Source organism: Histoplasma capsulatum, genomic scaffold (genome assembly GCF_000149585.1).
Source record: "Histoplasma capsulatum NAm1 scaffold_12 genomic scaffold, whole genome shotgun sequence".
Classification (NCBI taxonomy): Eukaryota; Fungi; Ascomycota; class Eurotiomycetes; order Onygenales; family Ajellomycetaceae; genus Histoplasma; species Histoplasma mississippiense.
The window spans coordinates 549,963-564,533 of NW_001813971.1; the positions used below are offsets into that span (position 1 = coordinate 549,963).

Sequence of the window (14,571 nt, forward strand, 5' to 3'; positions counted from 1 at the left end):
TTTCCCCCCTCAGAGCGGAACCGACATCGTCGCCATTACGTTGTATTGACAAGAGTGGTAATCCAGAGCCAATTTTGCTTCCGTAGAATCAAAATATCTGCATTTGTCAGAATCATTATGGAGGAACGAACTTCTTCGCCGTTACACCCTCTGGAGCAGATGGTAAATATTTCGGGCATCAGTTGGGCTCATGGTGATGCATCACTTCCAAGCAAAGACCCTGTTGACCACCCCTGGAGTGCGTGAAGTCTCTCGGGGTAAGGGCGGGCAGGGTTTGTGCCTGTACTAGAGCAGGAGCGCGTAAAGAAAGCTTGTCGAAAGGTTTGCTTTTTTGATTTTGCAGCCAATAATCGTGAAAGGAGACGGCACGCTCAAATTTGCGAATGAACGACGTTTCTTCAGATATTGCAAGATTGACCTTTATATCCCATCAATGGTCATAAGAAACAATGCACTCTTCTCGATACTGAAAGCAAGTGTTGCAGTGATGAATCTGGAAAGCTGGGGGCATAATTTTCATTTGGTGTAATCTGTACAGATGTACAGCGTAATGACATAGCGTAAACGCCACTTCCATGGAGGTCGAGGATCCTGGGCTAGATTGTTTCGTCAAGAAGCCAACTAACTGGCTGGGCAGGGCGCTAGGGGATCTGACACGAGATATATCCCGACCCTGAAATCCTCCAGTTGCAAACGGAGCGATAGACAACATGGCCAACGACACCCAGTTCCAGTTCAAGGTATGGCCAGGGCTATGGGTAGCCACAACAGCCGTGTTAGAGCGCAACGCAGAGAGGCGCTACCCCAACCGTTTATCATTGCATAATCATTGAAGTTGCTGAAGACAAAGTTAGACAGTCAGTCAACGTCAAGACTCAAGAACAACGACAAACGTCGGCTTTAGCTTCATCTGACTAAACCTGTCGTGGGCAGTTTGTTGACGTCTTGCCAGCGGGGGGTGGGGTACCTGGCAGATACCCCCCTCCCCATACCACAATTGGCCGGTTGTGGTGTATCTCCCGCGTACTAAATATTGGAGCCCACCCAGCAGCGAATTGGCCGCAAGCGTCCACTTGGAAGACTGCTGGCGGCGTTGGTGCATGGTTATGCCTTGTGAAGATTGATTCTCCAGCTCTCTAGCCAGTTCTATGGGCTCACAAGAGGTGCCCAGAACAAGGTCCATTGGCGTTGGGCAACTCAATTCCTTTTGTTGTGTTCATCTCCAAACCAAAAGCCCTGCCACCAAAGTTGTGCGGGTGTGCCCAATCCGGAAGTCATAAATAGTTCGAACACATTGTCCTCTTTTTCTCCTTTTCCTCTATTTTCACCCCCAAAGTCAATTAACTCCAGCCAATTCACTTACCCTCTCCAGTACCTCCTCTCGTCTCCTCTCCTTGGACCTCTCTTAACTCTTCCCTCTCCATTCTAGCGACTTGCTAAAACTCAGAAGTGATAGACACCGACATACATACACAGACTCCCTTAATATCTACCCCGCTAACCACCTACATCACCATGGGAAAGAAGGCTGTTCATTTTGGCGGCGGCAATATTGGCCGTGGCTTCGTGGGCGAGTTTCTCCACGAGTCTGGCTATGAGGTTGTCTTCGTTGATGTGATGGATAATGTTATTGATGCCCTGAACAAGCACTCATCCTACACCGTCACTGAGATTAGTGAGGAGGGTGAGCAGCAGAAAGTCATCACCAACTACCGCGCCATAAACTCCAAACACAACCTCGACGACGTCATCAAGGAGATATCTACTGCCGATGTCGTCACCTGTGCTGTTGGCCCTAACATCCTCAAGTTCATCGCCCCACCGATCGCCAAGGGTATCGACACCAGAACACTGTCCAAACCACTAGCTGTCATTGCCTGCGAAAACGCTATTGGAGCCACAGACACCCTCCATGGCTTCATCAAGGAGAACACGGATGAAGCCCGTCTTCCGTCGCTGTACAGCCGTGCCCAATTCGCTAATTCCGCCATCGACCGCATTGTGCCCACCCAGGACCTTGGGTCTGGCCTCAACGTCAAGATCGAGAAATTCTACGAATGGGTCGTGGAGAAAACACCTTTCGGTGACGTCGGACACCCAGACATCAAGGATATCCACTGGGTTGATAATTTGGAACCCTACATCGAGCGCAAGCTATTCACCGTCAACACCGGCCATGCAACCGCGGCCTACTACGGCTATTCAGCCGGGAAGAAGACAATCCATGACGCCCTGCGCGATGACAGGATCCGCAAAGAGGTCAATGCAGCACTGGCAGAAACGTCAAGACTGATCGTGGAGAAACACGGCATTTCGCCCGAAGAACAGGCGAGGTACGTCAGCTCGATCATCACCCGCATCTCCAACCCTCATCTCGAAGACATCGTGCAGCGCGTCGGCCGCGCGCCGCTCCGCAAACTATCTCGCAAGGAACGCTTCATCGGGCCCGCCTCACAGCTCGCTGAGCGGGGCCACACGGTCACCGCGCTGATGGACGCCGTTGAGCAAGCTCTGAAGTTCCAGAATGTGCCCGATGACGAGGAGAGCTTTGAGCTCTTCAAGATCTTGAAGGAAAATTCTGCTGCGGACGCCACTACGAAACTTACGGGGCTAGAGAAGGAGCATCCTCTGTATTCTCGCGTGCTGGAGAAGGTCGACAAGGTCCAGAAGGAAACGAAATAGACTAGATTTCGTTCATCAGAACTTTTCTTTCTTTTCCTTTCTTTCTTTTCTTTTCTTTTCTTCAAATTTACAATGTATCTTTCCGCCGCCCCCCATTGCGTGTGAAGGACAACCGCTGAGGGGAAAGGAAATATGGAAACAGAGCACTGGGTACCAAGCTACAAAAGTACTATTTGTTGGGGAAGGGAAGGGGCGTCCTTTCTCTCGGAAACAATGATAGGGCAGGACACGGCAAGGAATAGGAGCTCAGGTAGCGAAATAATTATTCTCCCTCCACCCCTTTTTTGTCAGCTAAGGCAGGGTGCTAGCGATGCATTCATTAAAATAGTTACAGTAATAAGAATGAAAACGTGACTTCTAATCCCCATCCCTTTTTCTTTTTATTAATAATTCCTTCTCTTTTCTTCACTTCTGCTTTTTTCCCCTTTCCGTAGTTCCTTTTAACATCGATCATAAAAAAACATATGGAACCCTTTTTCCTCCAAAGGGGAAAGAAACCAGGGTTTTGGGAAGGCAGGTTGTTTCCCCCCCCCCCCCCCCCCCCCCAAACCCCATCTTCCCGCTTCCCGCTTCCCGGTTTGCGAAGGAAAGTGGGAGGTAAATAAAAGCAAAAGAAAGCAGGCTGAGGCCTATTCATAAAGAAACGAAAAGAAACCAAAAAGACACGAAAAAAAAGAATATTAATACATACTAAAATGCAGTCTCTGGAGATATAGTTGAGTTTGAAATTAGCATTCATCGGAGAGTTTTTGTGATGAAGACATCCTCTTCGGCTGATATGCCAACATCTAGAAATTCATCTGAATTATCACTGTAGTATATTCAATCAATCTTCTTCTTCTTCCCCTAGAGACGATTTTCATCCGACACGTCAAGATCGAAGAACATACCAGAGTTGTCGATATGTTCATCAAAATCCAGTGGAGAAAATATCTGCAGCGCCACTGAGAGCAGTGAGTCGATGCAAAATCCACTGCAATCCCAAGCAATGCAGTGCTGAGAAGAGGTTTGGTCTCTGGGTCATCTGCCCCTGCAGTGTTAAGATGGTGCCTGAATAAAATTTTTCCTCAGTTTCACAGGTGAAAGCTTCATATTCCGAAGTCTCCATCGAGGGTCATAGGTAATTTTGGTCTTGTAGAATATTGACTGATATGGCCTTCTGGGGCACTTGCGGAGCCAGAAAACCGAACTTGCATTGGTTTTTGTATCCTCAGCGACACCGAGACGCTGTGGGGCGAATAGTGCTCTCTCCTGACATAGATGAACTTCAGGAGCAAGTGTGGTGAGGTTATGGCAAACCTCAGTCTTATTCTCCGTAAAAATGGAAAACTTCGATTGTTGAATGCGATCGTCAGACTTTGGCAAAATATCTGTAGTGTTCTCCAGAACTTATTGTTGTCATAGATGAGAGTTGTTACAGACTTCCATGGCCACCGCCAGGCTGCCTAGATGACCTAACACCTTTGCTCCTATTGAAGAAGCCAACCTTCGCCGCAGGTTTACAGAATGTCGAGATGAAGATTGCCCAGAATTTGCCGGAGAACCGGCTGTAGACCGAGGCCGTTTCCTTTTATTCCCTATGACAACATCAACATCATTAAATCTGAAGTGCCTGAAGAACTGAAGGCAACGAGAGGAGATCACCACCCACATGGTTTCAAGACCTTCATCCTGCAACGGCTGATTGGCTAAAAATCGAGGGCAGATACAGAGAACGCATGGTTTTTGGGTCTTGGGGGTTTTCGAGATCCTTGGGAATGGACTGGCGCATCGGATCTCTAAACTCCAACTCTGGTGTGATGATCCCGGTGAATGATAGGAAGGATGCTCGCACCGGCGCCGTAAGCAAGCTACATGTGAATCGTGGATGAGTCATCTAAGCTTTTGTTTGACGGAAGCGTCCTTGCTTGGATCCCGCCGCCGCGGCGAAGTGGTAGTATATATAGAATCCACACACGCGCACGCGACACACACACATATATATATAGATAGATACTAATAGATATATATAGATATATAATTTAATTAGGTATATATATATATATATATATATATACATATATATATATGCATCCCTTTCTGGGCCAACTGTGTCCCCTTCCCCCCATCTCACCTCTATTCTGCCTTTACCAAGTCGCCGCCCCGCAGGCTGTGCGTCACTGTGACGGTTAAACGGCAGGAAAAACGTGTGCTGGGGGCCTGCATGCGCCTAAGTCTACTTGCCACCCTGATCCTTTCCATCACCGCAAGGGCTAGACACATCATTGATATCAGCCATCTTTGTGCCTGCGGGGTAGGAATCATCACTGTCTAGTTGCTCCACACTCCACACGCGACCGGTGTTGTTCCCGAGGAAAAGCCTTGAGAGCATCTTAAACCTCTCCTGTTTCCTTTTTCCTGTCCCATCATCTCAACAGTGAACGAACACTCAACGCAATTGCTACAATATTCGTATACAATTCTATCTCGCCAACCAGCTTGCGAAAATCTGCAGGAGGGACCAGCTGGCGCTCAACCTCATGGCTTTTCGTCCCGCTCGATCTTTGCTGCACCCATATCCGGAACCGTTACCCCCATATACCCCTCGCCAAACCGACCCCGAAACCTCCTCCATCCGTTCTAACGCCCCGTCTTACGTCTCTGCGGCTCCTTCTTACCATTCTGGACATCATCCATCATACAACAGAGAGAGTGATCCTGGCACATTACTAGTACCCAATACCAACGTTGCGGGGAGAAACCAAGCGTCCCCTAATACCCCAAACCAATCGTCCGGACTCCTTTCCTCCCAGCATCATGCTCCGGGATTCGGGGGCGTAACAGCAAGTTCGTCTGTTGGAGGTCTCCGCCGGCAGAGCCACCTGACCAATTCCCATTTGCATTCTCTTTATAATGTTTCAGACTGGGTTCCTGTTGCGGGCGGGTTGCAGGCACGCCACTACCACAATGTGGCAAAGCGGAGGGCCTCAGCGGCTTCTCAGCATGACAATTTAGCGAGATGTATATTCCCGCCTTTATGCCAGGCGATATCTGAGACTATGAATGGTGTGAGCGAACCCGATGCAGCCTCTTCTTCCGCGCTCTCTTCACCTCCTCTAAGGGCAGACATGGCGGGCTATGGTCATCGGAATTCATCCCCTAGCATTTTGGCTAGTTTGCACGAGGAAAGCGTTGTGAATCCTCGTTCGCACTCGCCCCTCCAGACGACTTCGGGTGAAGTCGCAGGAACGGTTGCCAGCCAAGCTGACCTTGCTGATCAACTGCCCATCTCTCCTCATGAGGACCCTGATCTAGTCGGTGAAGCGGCAGCAGCAATGTTCCGTTCGCGGCGCCTCTATATCACTCGCCAGCAGATAGAAAACCATAACCTTGAGGCGCAAACTGTCTCCCCGTTCACTGGTCGGCCCCACCAACAGGCACCCCAGATGGGACGAACCCATCAATATAGCTCCCTCATCGCCCTCGCAGACGCAACTAATTCCCCTCCAGACGGGCAACAACAGAACAGTAGACCGTCAACTGCCCCCAGTCCGTCCGAGGTGGTCGCTGTACAACCGGAACCTGACACATGCTCTCAACCACAACCACAACCACAATCGCAGCCACAGCCACCGCAGCAATATCTCGAAAGCCAAACTACGACCGGAAGCGGCACGCAACACCAACAGTCCACAAGTACTCCATCCGCCACCACCACCGCCACCACCAGGACCACAATGCCAACAAGACATCTCTTAGACGACGACGCGCTCTGCGCCCTGGAATCGAAGACGTGGGATTTCATGTTAGCGCAGATGGCGGATTGGGAGGAGCGCGAGCGCAGCTGGAAGAAGTTCAAGGAGGACATGGACAAGAAATTGAATTCTGGGAAGCTGGGGCTAGGGTTCGGGCTTGGGTTTGGACGTGGGTGGGGGTCCGGGTCCGGGTCGAGTTCTACGGGTGGTGGTCGTGGGAAGGGAAAGTTGAAGAAGGCGTTGTCGTCATCGCATTATTTCGGGCATGAGAAGAAATGGAAGAGGAGGGCTGGGTTGGCTTTGTGAATGGCCCCTTTTCCCCTCCCTTGTATATTTTTTGTTCTTTCTTTTTTAACAATTTTTTTTTTATTCATTTTGAATTTTGAATTTAGCATATAGTGTGTGTGGGTGTGTGTGTATGTGTGTGATGGGTATGGGTGTGGCAGGCGGAGATATTTCAACTTATCTATATGCATTGAAATACTTGCGGCTAGTTATAGTTCGGTTTTTCCTTGAGTTCATTTTTCATTTTCATTTTTTTCTCCTCGGGATGAGCGGAGGGCAAAAAGGAAAAAAGGAGTTTTTCATGAGATGAGTTCCTTATTTTTAAAACTAGTAACTAAGGATTGATAATTTTCATTTTTCCCCTTCCGTTTCATCTGCAGCCTTACAAAATTCCACTCCCAACTCCGACACCTTCTCCACCCACCCTTTTCTTTCTTTTTTTGAAACTAAGGCGTTTGCGCCCATACTATCAGTTCCCGTTTCCAACAGATATCCAAAGAGCGCGCGAATGGTCCGAAAACAAAAGCCAAAAAGCCCATGGAAATGGGCCGAGCGGCCGGGCGATTGATTGCGCGTTCCTATCCTATCGTGCCCGCTTTTTAAATTGTGTGTGGTTTGGGTTCTATCGTTTCTTGCCCAACTGGTCCATCCTTTCCAATCTACACCCGCTATTGAGACTTGAGATTTGTTTGACAGGGATTGTCAATATTGGGGGGGGGGGGGGGGGGTGTCCACTACCCGTACCGGTGAAGCGCTTAATATCCAACACTCCACTCGCAAACAAAAACCAAAAAAAAAAAAAAAAAAAAAAAAAAACCCAGGTGACAGGCGATGCTGAGCTTTGAGGAGAATAGTTAGTTAGTTAATATTATTATGTATATTGCAATGTACACCGTGTTCTTGTTGCAGCTGCTTTTCTTCATACGCAGGACATTGCACATACATGCACGTCCCAACGCCAAGATCCGGGGTAACTAGTGGTTAACAATGTTCCTGGGGAAGCGCCGAGGGCCCATGCCGATAACGCGGGGGGCGCAGCTCAGTTAAATAACCAGTTAAAGCATCTGGGCGGATAGTTAGTTATATAACGAAGTCACAAAGAATTATCCCATTAAACTTGGGCCTTTTTTTCTAATTACATTACTTATAACCTTACTCAAGTGATTCATTGATACTGCGGTTGAAATAATTTGAGTTATGTATGTTATGTAGGCGCCAACAGCCAACCAGTAGATTTCACAGGTAGGTTACGTGATGTGATTAAACATGGTAAACATTTCCTGCAATGGATTATACATGTTCGCAAAAAAAAAAAAAAAAAAAAAAAAAAAAAAAAAAATCGTGGGCCCTAGCTCAGTCGACAATAACACATTTCGCAGGTGGTGGATATCAATGGCTGTTCGAGTAGGCAATTAATCTTTTGACTATTTATCAAAATCGAAGTGAAGGTCGAGGAAAAGAAGATATTTTTGTGTAATGATGAAATTGAGGAATGGGCGGTTGGGGGCTTGCCTAAGGAGACGGAGGTGAGGGAGAAATGATGGTGATGGTGAGAAGGATGATAATATTAGTGATATTACGGGTGATGACATTCGTGTATTTTCTTCTTTTCCTCAATCTCCGTTTTGTTCCTCCAATTTCATTATGCCTTCATTATCCACCCGCTATGTACCATAAAGTCGTATATTCGTGAAGATTTGGCGACGTCGATCTATGGATAAAGCCATGTCAATATAAATGGTTGATTGATTATTGCGAGCGGAGCTGCGCCGCAGTCAAAAAAAGAAAAAGATGAAAAAAAGCAGAAGGAATCGAGAGAAGTTCCCTGGGCAGGGAATCTGGGGAAGTTGAGGGGCAAGTGAGAATCTCACCTTACACAGCGTCCTGGCGTCTTTCTTTTTCAAGCTCCCGCCTTGCTTCATCGCCTCTTTAATCATATGCTCCTTAATGACGAGATACGGTTTAGGTTGTAGATGAAGAATATTACAAAGTTCCACTTCCTCCCTCGTCAACAAGTGCAGGTCCGGCGCGATGTCATTTTCCAATTTCCACGGCAAAAGTCCACTTATTGGGGGGATGACGTATTTCGTCTTCGCAGACGGCTTTGGAGTCGATGTCCCGTTCATCTCGGTACTAGCGAACATCTTATCGAAATCATTCATGGGTAGAGCTCGTGCAGGTTCGAGAGCTGTGGAGGCTGGTACGGGGGCTGCTTGTTTTTGTTGGGCTCCGCTGCGTTGAAGGCGCAAAGGTAGCTCCGGCATTGTTAATTGGGTGGCGGCCGAAGGCGCATCGGGGATCTGTGATGGTTTGGGCCTTGTACCTGCCATTCTATCAAAAGCTCCTTGTGGAATTGCGCGTTGGGCTCTCTGCTGCTTTTCTTGTTCGTACTTCTCTCCGCTTTTCAAGTCACCGATTCTCATCGTTCGCCATTCTTGAAGCTGAGCTATTGCGAGCTGGAGATTATGTTCGTATTCGAGGCCCTTCGTGAACTCTTCGAAATCTTCATGGTTCATCATTCGCGCGAAGGGTTTAGCTTTGTTGAGCAATTCGCGTTCTTCCTTTGTTCGTTTCTTGTCCTGGGCAGTGTTTTTGCGGTATTCTAATAGATTGTGTTCGAATATTATTTTCTTGCGTTCTGTTCGGGCGGTGAGCCGAGAGTTATAGATGTCTTTCACGGTCATTTTAAGTTCCATCTCAGGGTCCATCTCCCCGTTCGCGTTGAGCCCATCGCCCGGCTCAAATGACATGTGCTGTACAGCTTCCTCAGCCTCATTCGCGAATTCCGTTTCGAATTCGAGGCGGCCCGGCATATATCCCTGCACTTCATGGCAGGCTGGCACAGAGGCTGTGGGTTTTTGTTTCGGCGTTGCGGGAGGGGCGGCCCGGGCTGCCTCTTTACGGGCCTCGATTCGTCGCTTTTTACGTGCCTGGAACTCCTCTTTCGATATTTGCTCTTGTAGGGTCTTGTCATCAGGATCAGCGCGTTCGGGGAGAGGAAATTTGGAACTATTGATGTATGTTTCGATGTAATGGTCGCGCACTTCTTCCTTGGTTCGGAAACCGCCGATATGATCCGCTATGTCTGCCCATGATCCTAGACCGTAGATCTCCGCACCTTCTAACAGTAAGAGTTCCTCATCTGCGCCCCAGTCGGGTTGGTAAATAGGAACAGAGTTTTGTTCGATGACGTAGTATGGGTGTGTTCGTGGATCGTGATTCTTTGAGCTTTCGCCGGCGGAGAAGCATGGGACGCACATATCATATTCATGACAGGCATTATGCGCGCATGCAATGCGCACCTAATTTCATTCCCCCACGATATCAGTTTTGGGTGACGCGGAGCATAAGCACTTAGTACATACCGTCGAGGTGACATCTACAGAACAGACGTCGCAATGGTATTTTGTTCCACCTTCGGTCCCGCGCGCTGCAGTTTTCTTCCGTATGACGCCCATCGAGTGAATCAACTTGGAATTGCCTTTTCCTGAGTGTCCGTCTAAACAGTGTGGGTGAAGCGATAAGTTGGTAGGCCGCTAGGAAGAGGCAACAAGTATCGACTGTATTTCTATTACTTGTCGAGGATGCGCGTGGGTATGTGTTATGCCATTCACTTTGTCGGGTCCTGGAATGATCAGTAACTGGCCCGATGGCTGGAAGTGGCACCTACGCGACATGAAATTGAACCAAAAACTGTCTAGTGGGTAGGTGAGATATTCGAAGAGAGTATGAAGCATTCCAGGGTTCACTACGGGCCGCGCTGTTTGATAAGACAGCAGCTGTTTGGGGATCGGAAACATTATTTTCCGCCAGCCGCCAGCCGCTGCCAAGGTCATGTGATATTAGCAGTCACCACTTTAGGTTTAGTGCCTTCCGTCCAAGCGCGTTCCAAGTGTGGCTGAATATAGTTATTGAAGGGTTAGGAATGACTTAATAATACATAGCTAACTAAGTCAACTCAACTGACTGACTTCTAAATAAGGTGTCCACCTTCCAGTGCTGCCACCGTGCTGGGAAACCACCCAACATTCAAGGGCTGTGTAGAAGTCGGACTCAGCCACGCTCCAGAGAGAGCCTCACGACGCGTTTCAGCCGGCGCTCGAAACCCCGTTAATCAGCCGCTGCTGACTGAGCAGGCTTGGCGAGCCTCATCCCTTCTGCGTTCTTGCTGGCTGCGAAACAATTTCGGACCATCACCACCTGCGCCATCACCACGGCGACTCTCTCTGTTTCTCTGTTTCCGCTTCACACGACCTACAGCAGCAGCCATCTTACGGGTAATCCCAAACGCCTGGGAAGGACTCTGCTTTATCATCCTAACTCTCCTCTCCTTTTCAGTCTGGCTGCCGAATTCTGTCTCTCTCTAGACCCACTTGTCGGAGTTTCATTACCTCATTTAGACACTTTAGAACAAGCATATCACGGCTCCCTCTTTGACCTCTCTTCCCACCCAACTTCACCCTTATATATTCATTAAAAGCTCTAGAAAGCTTTTTTCGAATTTCTAACCTGCCGCTTTGCCAGCACTTGCAATTCTTCATTCCGTCTTAACTTCCCAAGCTTATCATCATGTCGTGGAAACTCACCAAGAGTATGCATGACATTTTCCCCATTGGAATCGTTATTTGCCTCTCGAATTTGCTGAGTTACTGACATTCTCCCCTGCAAAGAGCTTAAGGAGACGCATCTCGCACCTCTAGCCAACTCGTTTGGGAGGTCATCCTCGACCTCTACCATTAAACCTGATGCTGCTCCTGCAGAAGACAACACCCAAATTCCTGTTGCGCTTTCTCCAAGCCTAAATGGCATTGGTGAGCGCCCTTCTTTTTATATCATTTGTGATTTGTATATATCACAATGTGTCGCTAATATGGTAATTTTACAATTTAGCTGCCTCAGAGGCTCTAGTCTCTCCTCCTGTTGCTCCAGCTAAGCCCGGTATTCTCATTATTACGTTACACGAGGGGAAGGGCTTTTCGCTCTCACCACACTACCAACAGGTGTTCAATTCCCATTTCCAAAATTCAATCTCAGGCAACAATAGCTTCGCGGGACCTACTTCTATCAGACCCACCTCATCCTCATCCCATTCTACTCAGGGGACAGTCACTAGCTCTTATGCACAATCCAACCGACCTCAGTCGACGAGTGGCGGTATCAATGCTGCACCTACAATCCATGGTCGATATTCCGCCAAATACCTTCCGTATGCTCTTTTGGATTTTGACAAGCAGCAGGTTTTCGTCGATGCTGTATCAGGGACTCCAGAAAACCCTCTTTGGGCTGGTGACAATACCTCTTTCAAGTTTGATGTCTCTCGTGTGACTGACCTCAACATTCAACTCTATCTTCGGAACCCTGCCGCTAGGCCAGGTGCTGGCAGAAATGAAGATGTATTTTTGGGTGCTTGCAGAATTAACCCGAGATTCGAAGAAGTTCATCCATTTGTGGAGGATCCGAAGGCAAGTAAGAAGGACCGCGAAAAGGCTGCTGCAGCACACGCAGAACAGGAGCGTCAAATGGGACAGGCAGGCACGGAATGGACAAACTTGCAATTCGGTACCGGTGCAATCAAAATTGGCGTGTCGTTTGTTGAAAACCAGCAGAGAAGCCTTAAAATTGAAGACTTTGAACTTCTGAAAGTCGTGGGCAGAGGAAGTTTTGGAAGAGTCATGCAAGTCAGGTGAGCCTAGCTCCTCATTTCCACAACGCTCACGCTAAACGGTAATCTAACAATATCATTATTCAAGGAAACGCGATACCGGTCGTATCTATGCGATGAAAACTCTACGCAAAGCCCACATCATTTCTCGGTCCGAAGTGGCGCATACATTGGCTGAGAGATCAGTGCTCTCTCAGATAAATAACCCCTTCATCGTCCCTCTCAAATTCTCGTTCCAATCCCCAGAAAAGCTATATCTCGTTTTGGCCTTTGTCAACGGCGGTGAACTGTTCTATCATCTCCAAAAAGAACAACGTTTCGATATCAACAGGGCCCGTTTTTACACAGCCGAATTGATCTGTGCTCTAGAGTGCCTCCACGGTTTTAAAGTCATCTATCGTGATCTTAAACCAGAAAATATTCTGCTGGATTACACGGGCCATATTGCCCTGTGCGATTTTGGATTGTGTAAGCGCGATATGAAAGATGAAGACCGGACGAATAGTAAGTGATTGCTAGTCGAGATAATTTAAATTAAGACTGGTACTGATTTCCTGCTAGCGTTTTGTGGTACTCCTGAATATCTCGCTCCCGAGCTTTTACTTGGGGAGGGATACACAAAGTCTGTGGATTGGTGGACGCTCGGAGTCCTCTTGTACGAAATGTTGACAGGACTTCCACCATTTTACGATGAGAATACGAATGAGATGTACCGCAAAATCCTCCAAGAACCGCTTACTTTCCCAAGCCAAGATATTGTTCCTGGCGCGGCTAGAGATCTTCTTACTAGGCTCCTTGAGCGTGATCCAGACCGCCGACTTGGAGCAAATGGTGCCGCTGAAATCAAAGCACATCACTTCTTTTCCAACATTGATTGGCGCAAGCTTCTGCAGAGAAAATATGAGCCGAGCTTTCGTCCTCATGTGGTATGTTTCATTTTGGACTATCTTGACATATTCAAATCTCATTTTATCTGAACCTTTCCCGGGTTGGACATAATTTTCTAATTGAACATCATAGGTTGATGCCGACGATACCGTAAATTTCTCTGAAGAATTCACGCGCGAGGCTCCTGTAGACTCGCGCGTGGAGGGGTCTGTTCTTTCTCAAACCATGCAACGACAGTTCGAAGGCTGGTCCTACACTCGACCAGTTGCTGGCCTTGGCGACGCCGGAGGAAGCGTAAAGGACCCATCTTTCGGAAGTATTCCTGAATGATACTTTATATTTTCAGCCGCTTCGACGTTGGCCCGACGAAAGAAGACGAGATCTTCGATTTCATTTCTCCCCAACTCCCGTCTGCTCAGCTAGGATAGGATTCCTTTGACGCTGGAAGCTCAAACAACTTTAACGAATCTCCTATGGTTTTCCTTTGACTGGATTGTTTTCACTCGTTTCCTGCTTTTCTGCTGTCCTCGTCCATTTGTCTTTCTCTCCTCCTCTCCCTCTCCCTCTCTCTCTCTCTCTTTTTTTTTTTTTTTTTTTTTTTTCGCTATTCATTTGTCAAACTTTCACCCACTTCCCATTTTATGTTCATTTCTCTCTCATTGCGTTGAAAGTACCTCACCAGTTCTCTGTTGCTTCAATTTCCATTCAAGTTTTCAACCTTCATTTTCATTTCGTTCCAGGTCCGAATCTAGATTTCTGGATCCTTTTTTCAACCCTGATATCTATTATTTCCCCACGGCTGTCCGGTATACAAGCGGCATACACCTCCCTGCATATTGTTCCCTTCGGTTTCCCTTGATTGATCTCCGCAAATACACAAGGCGCTTGAGCGAGTTGTGTTCACATTTATCTGTTTGAGATCTATTCCTAGTTATTCTCTGCCCATTTTCATGTTCATTTTCATTTTCATTTTTGCAACCGTGTTTGGCAAATATACCATCGCGGCTGAGCCACCAGAAATCAAAACTATCTGACCAACCAATATATTTTGTGATATATTTACAAAGTCTGATGGGATTTTTTCTGCCTCTGTCTGTTTCTGTCTGGTTAGTTTCCACTATCATTTTCTCGCTTCTTTTTCTCTTCTGTCTGCTCATTTACTCTACAGCTGTATTTAGCTGGTACTCCTGCCCTGGCCTGTTCTGGCTTGTCTTATGACACCTTTTCTTTTGACTCTTTTCTTTGTCATTATTGAAAAGGTTTTAAATAAGAAAGATTCAGGCATCAAATTTAACCTGCACATATGAAGACACAGACTGC

The 14,571-nt window shown here is 47.6% G+C and overlaps 4 protein-coding genes across 4 annotated transcripts; 3 read left to right on the forward strand and 1 right to left on the reverse strand.

The window, feature by feature from the left end:
• Window positions 1-710: 710 nt before the first annotated feature.
• HCAG_08720 (hypothetical protein) lies at window positions 711-2,682 on the forward strand (the record flags this gene model as incomplete). The annotated part of the gene is made up of 2 exons (XM_001536348.1): window positions 711-740; window positions 1,477-2,682. 2 exons carry the CDS (start codon window positions 711-713, stop codon window positions 2,680-2,682), a joined length of 1,236 nt encoding a protein of 411 aa, XP_001536398.1.
• A 2,519-nt stretch (window positions 2,683-5,201) lies between these two features.
• On the forward strand, window positions 5,202-6,722 carry HCAG_08721 (predicted protein; the record flags this gene model as incomplete). Its single annotated transcript, XM_001536349.1, has 1 exon — window positions 5,202-6,722. The coding sequence occupies one exon, from the start codon at window positions 5,202-5,204 to the stop codon at window positions 6,720-6,722; it is 1,521 nt and encodes a 506-aa protein (XP_001536399.1).
• A 1,621-nt stretch (window positions 6,723-8,343) lies between these two features.
• Window positions 8,344-10,971, reverse strand: HCAG_08722 (conserved hypothetical protein; the record flags this gene model as incomplete). The annotated part of the gene is made up of 5 exons (XM_001536350.1): window positions 8,344-8,412; window positions 8,573-10,003; window positions 10,067-10,200; window positions 10,372-10,524; window positions 10,893-10,971. 5 exons carry the CDS (start codon window positions 10,969-10,971, stop codon window positions 8,344-8,346), a joined length of 1,866 nt encoding a protein of 621 aa, XP_001536400.1.
• A 299-nt stretch (window positions 10,972-11,270) lies between these two features.
• On the forward strand, window positions 11,271-13,581 carry HCAG_08723 (serine/threonine-protein kinase gad8; the record flags this gene model as incomplete). The annotated part of the gene is made up of 6 exons (XM_001536351.1): window positions 11,271-11,292; window positions 11,348-11,512; window positions 11,592-12,384; window positions 12,452-12,867; window positions 12,925-13,289; window positions 13,384-13,581. The coding sequence occupies 6 exons, from the start codon at window positions 11,271-11,273 to the stop codon at window positions 13,579-13,581; spliced, it is 1,959 nt and encodes a 652-aa protein (XP_001536401.1).
• Window positions 13,582-14,571: the final 990 nt, after the last annotated feature.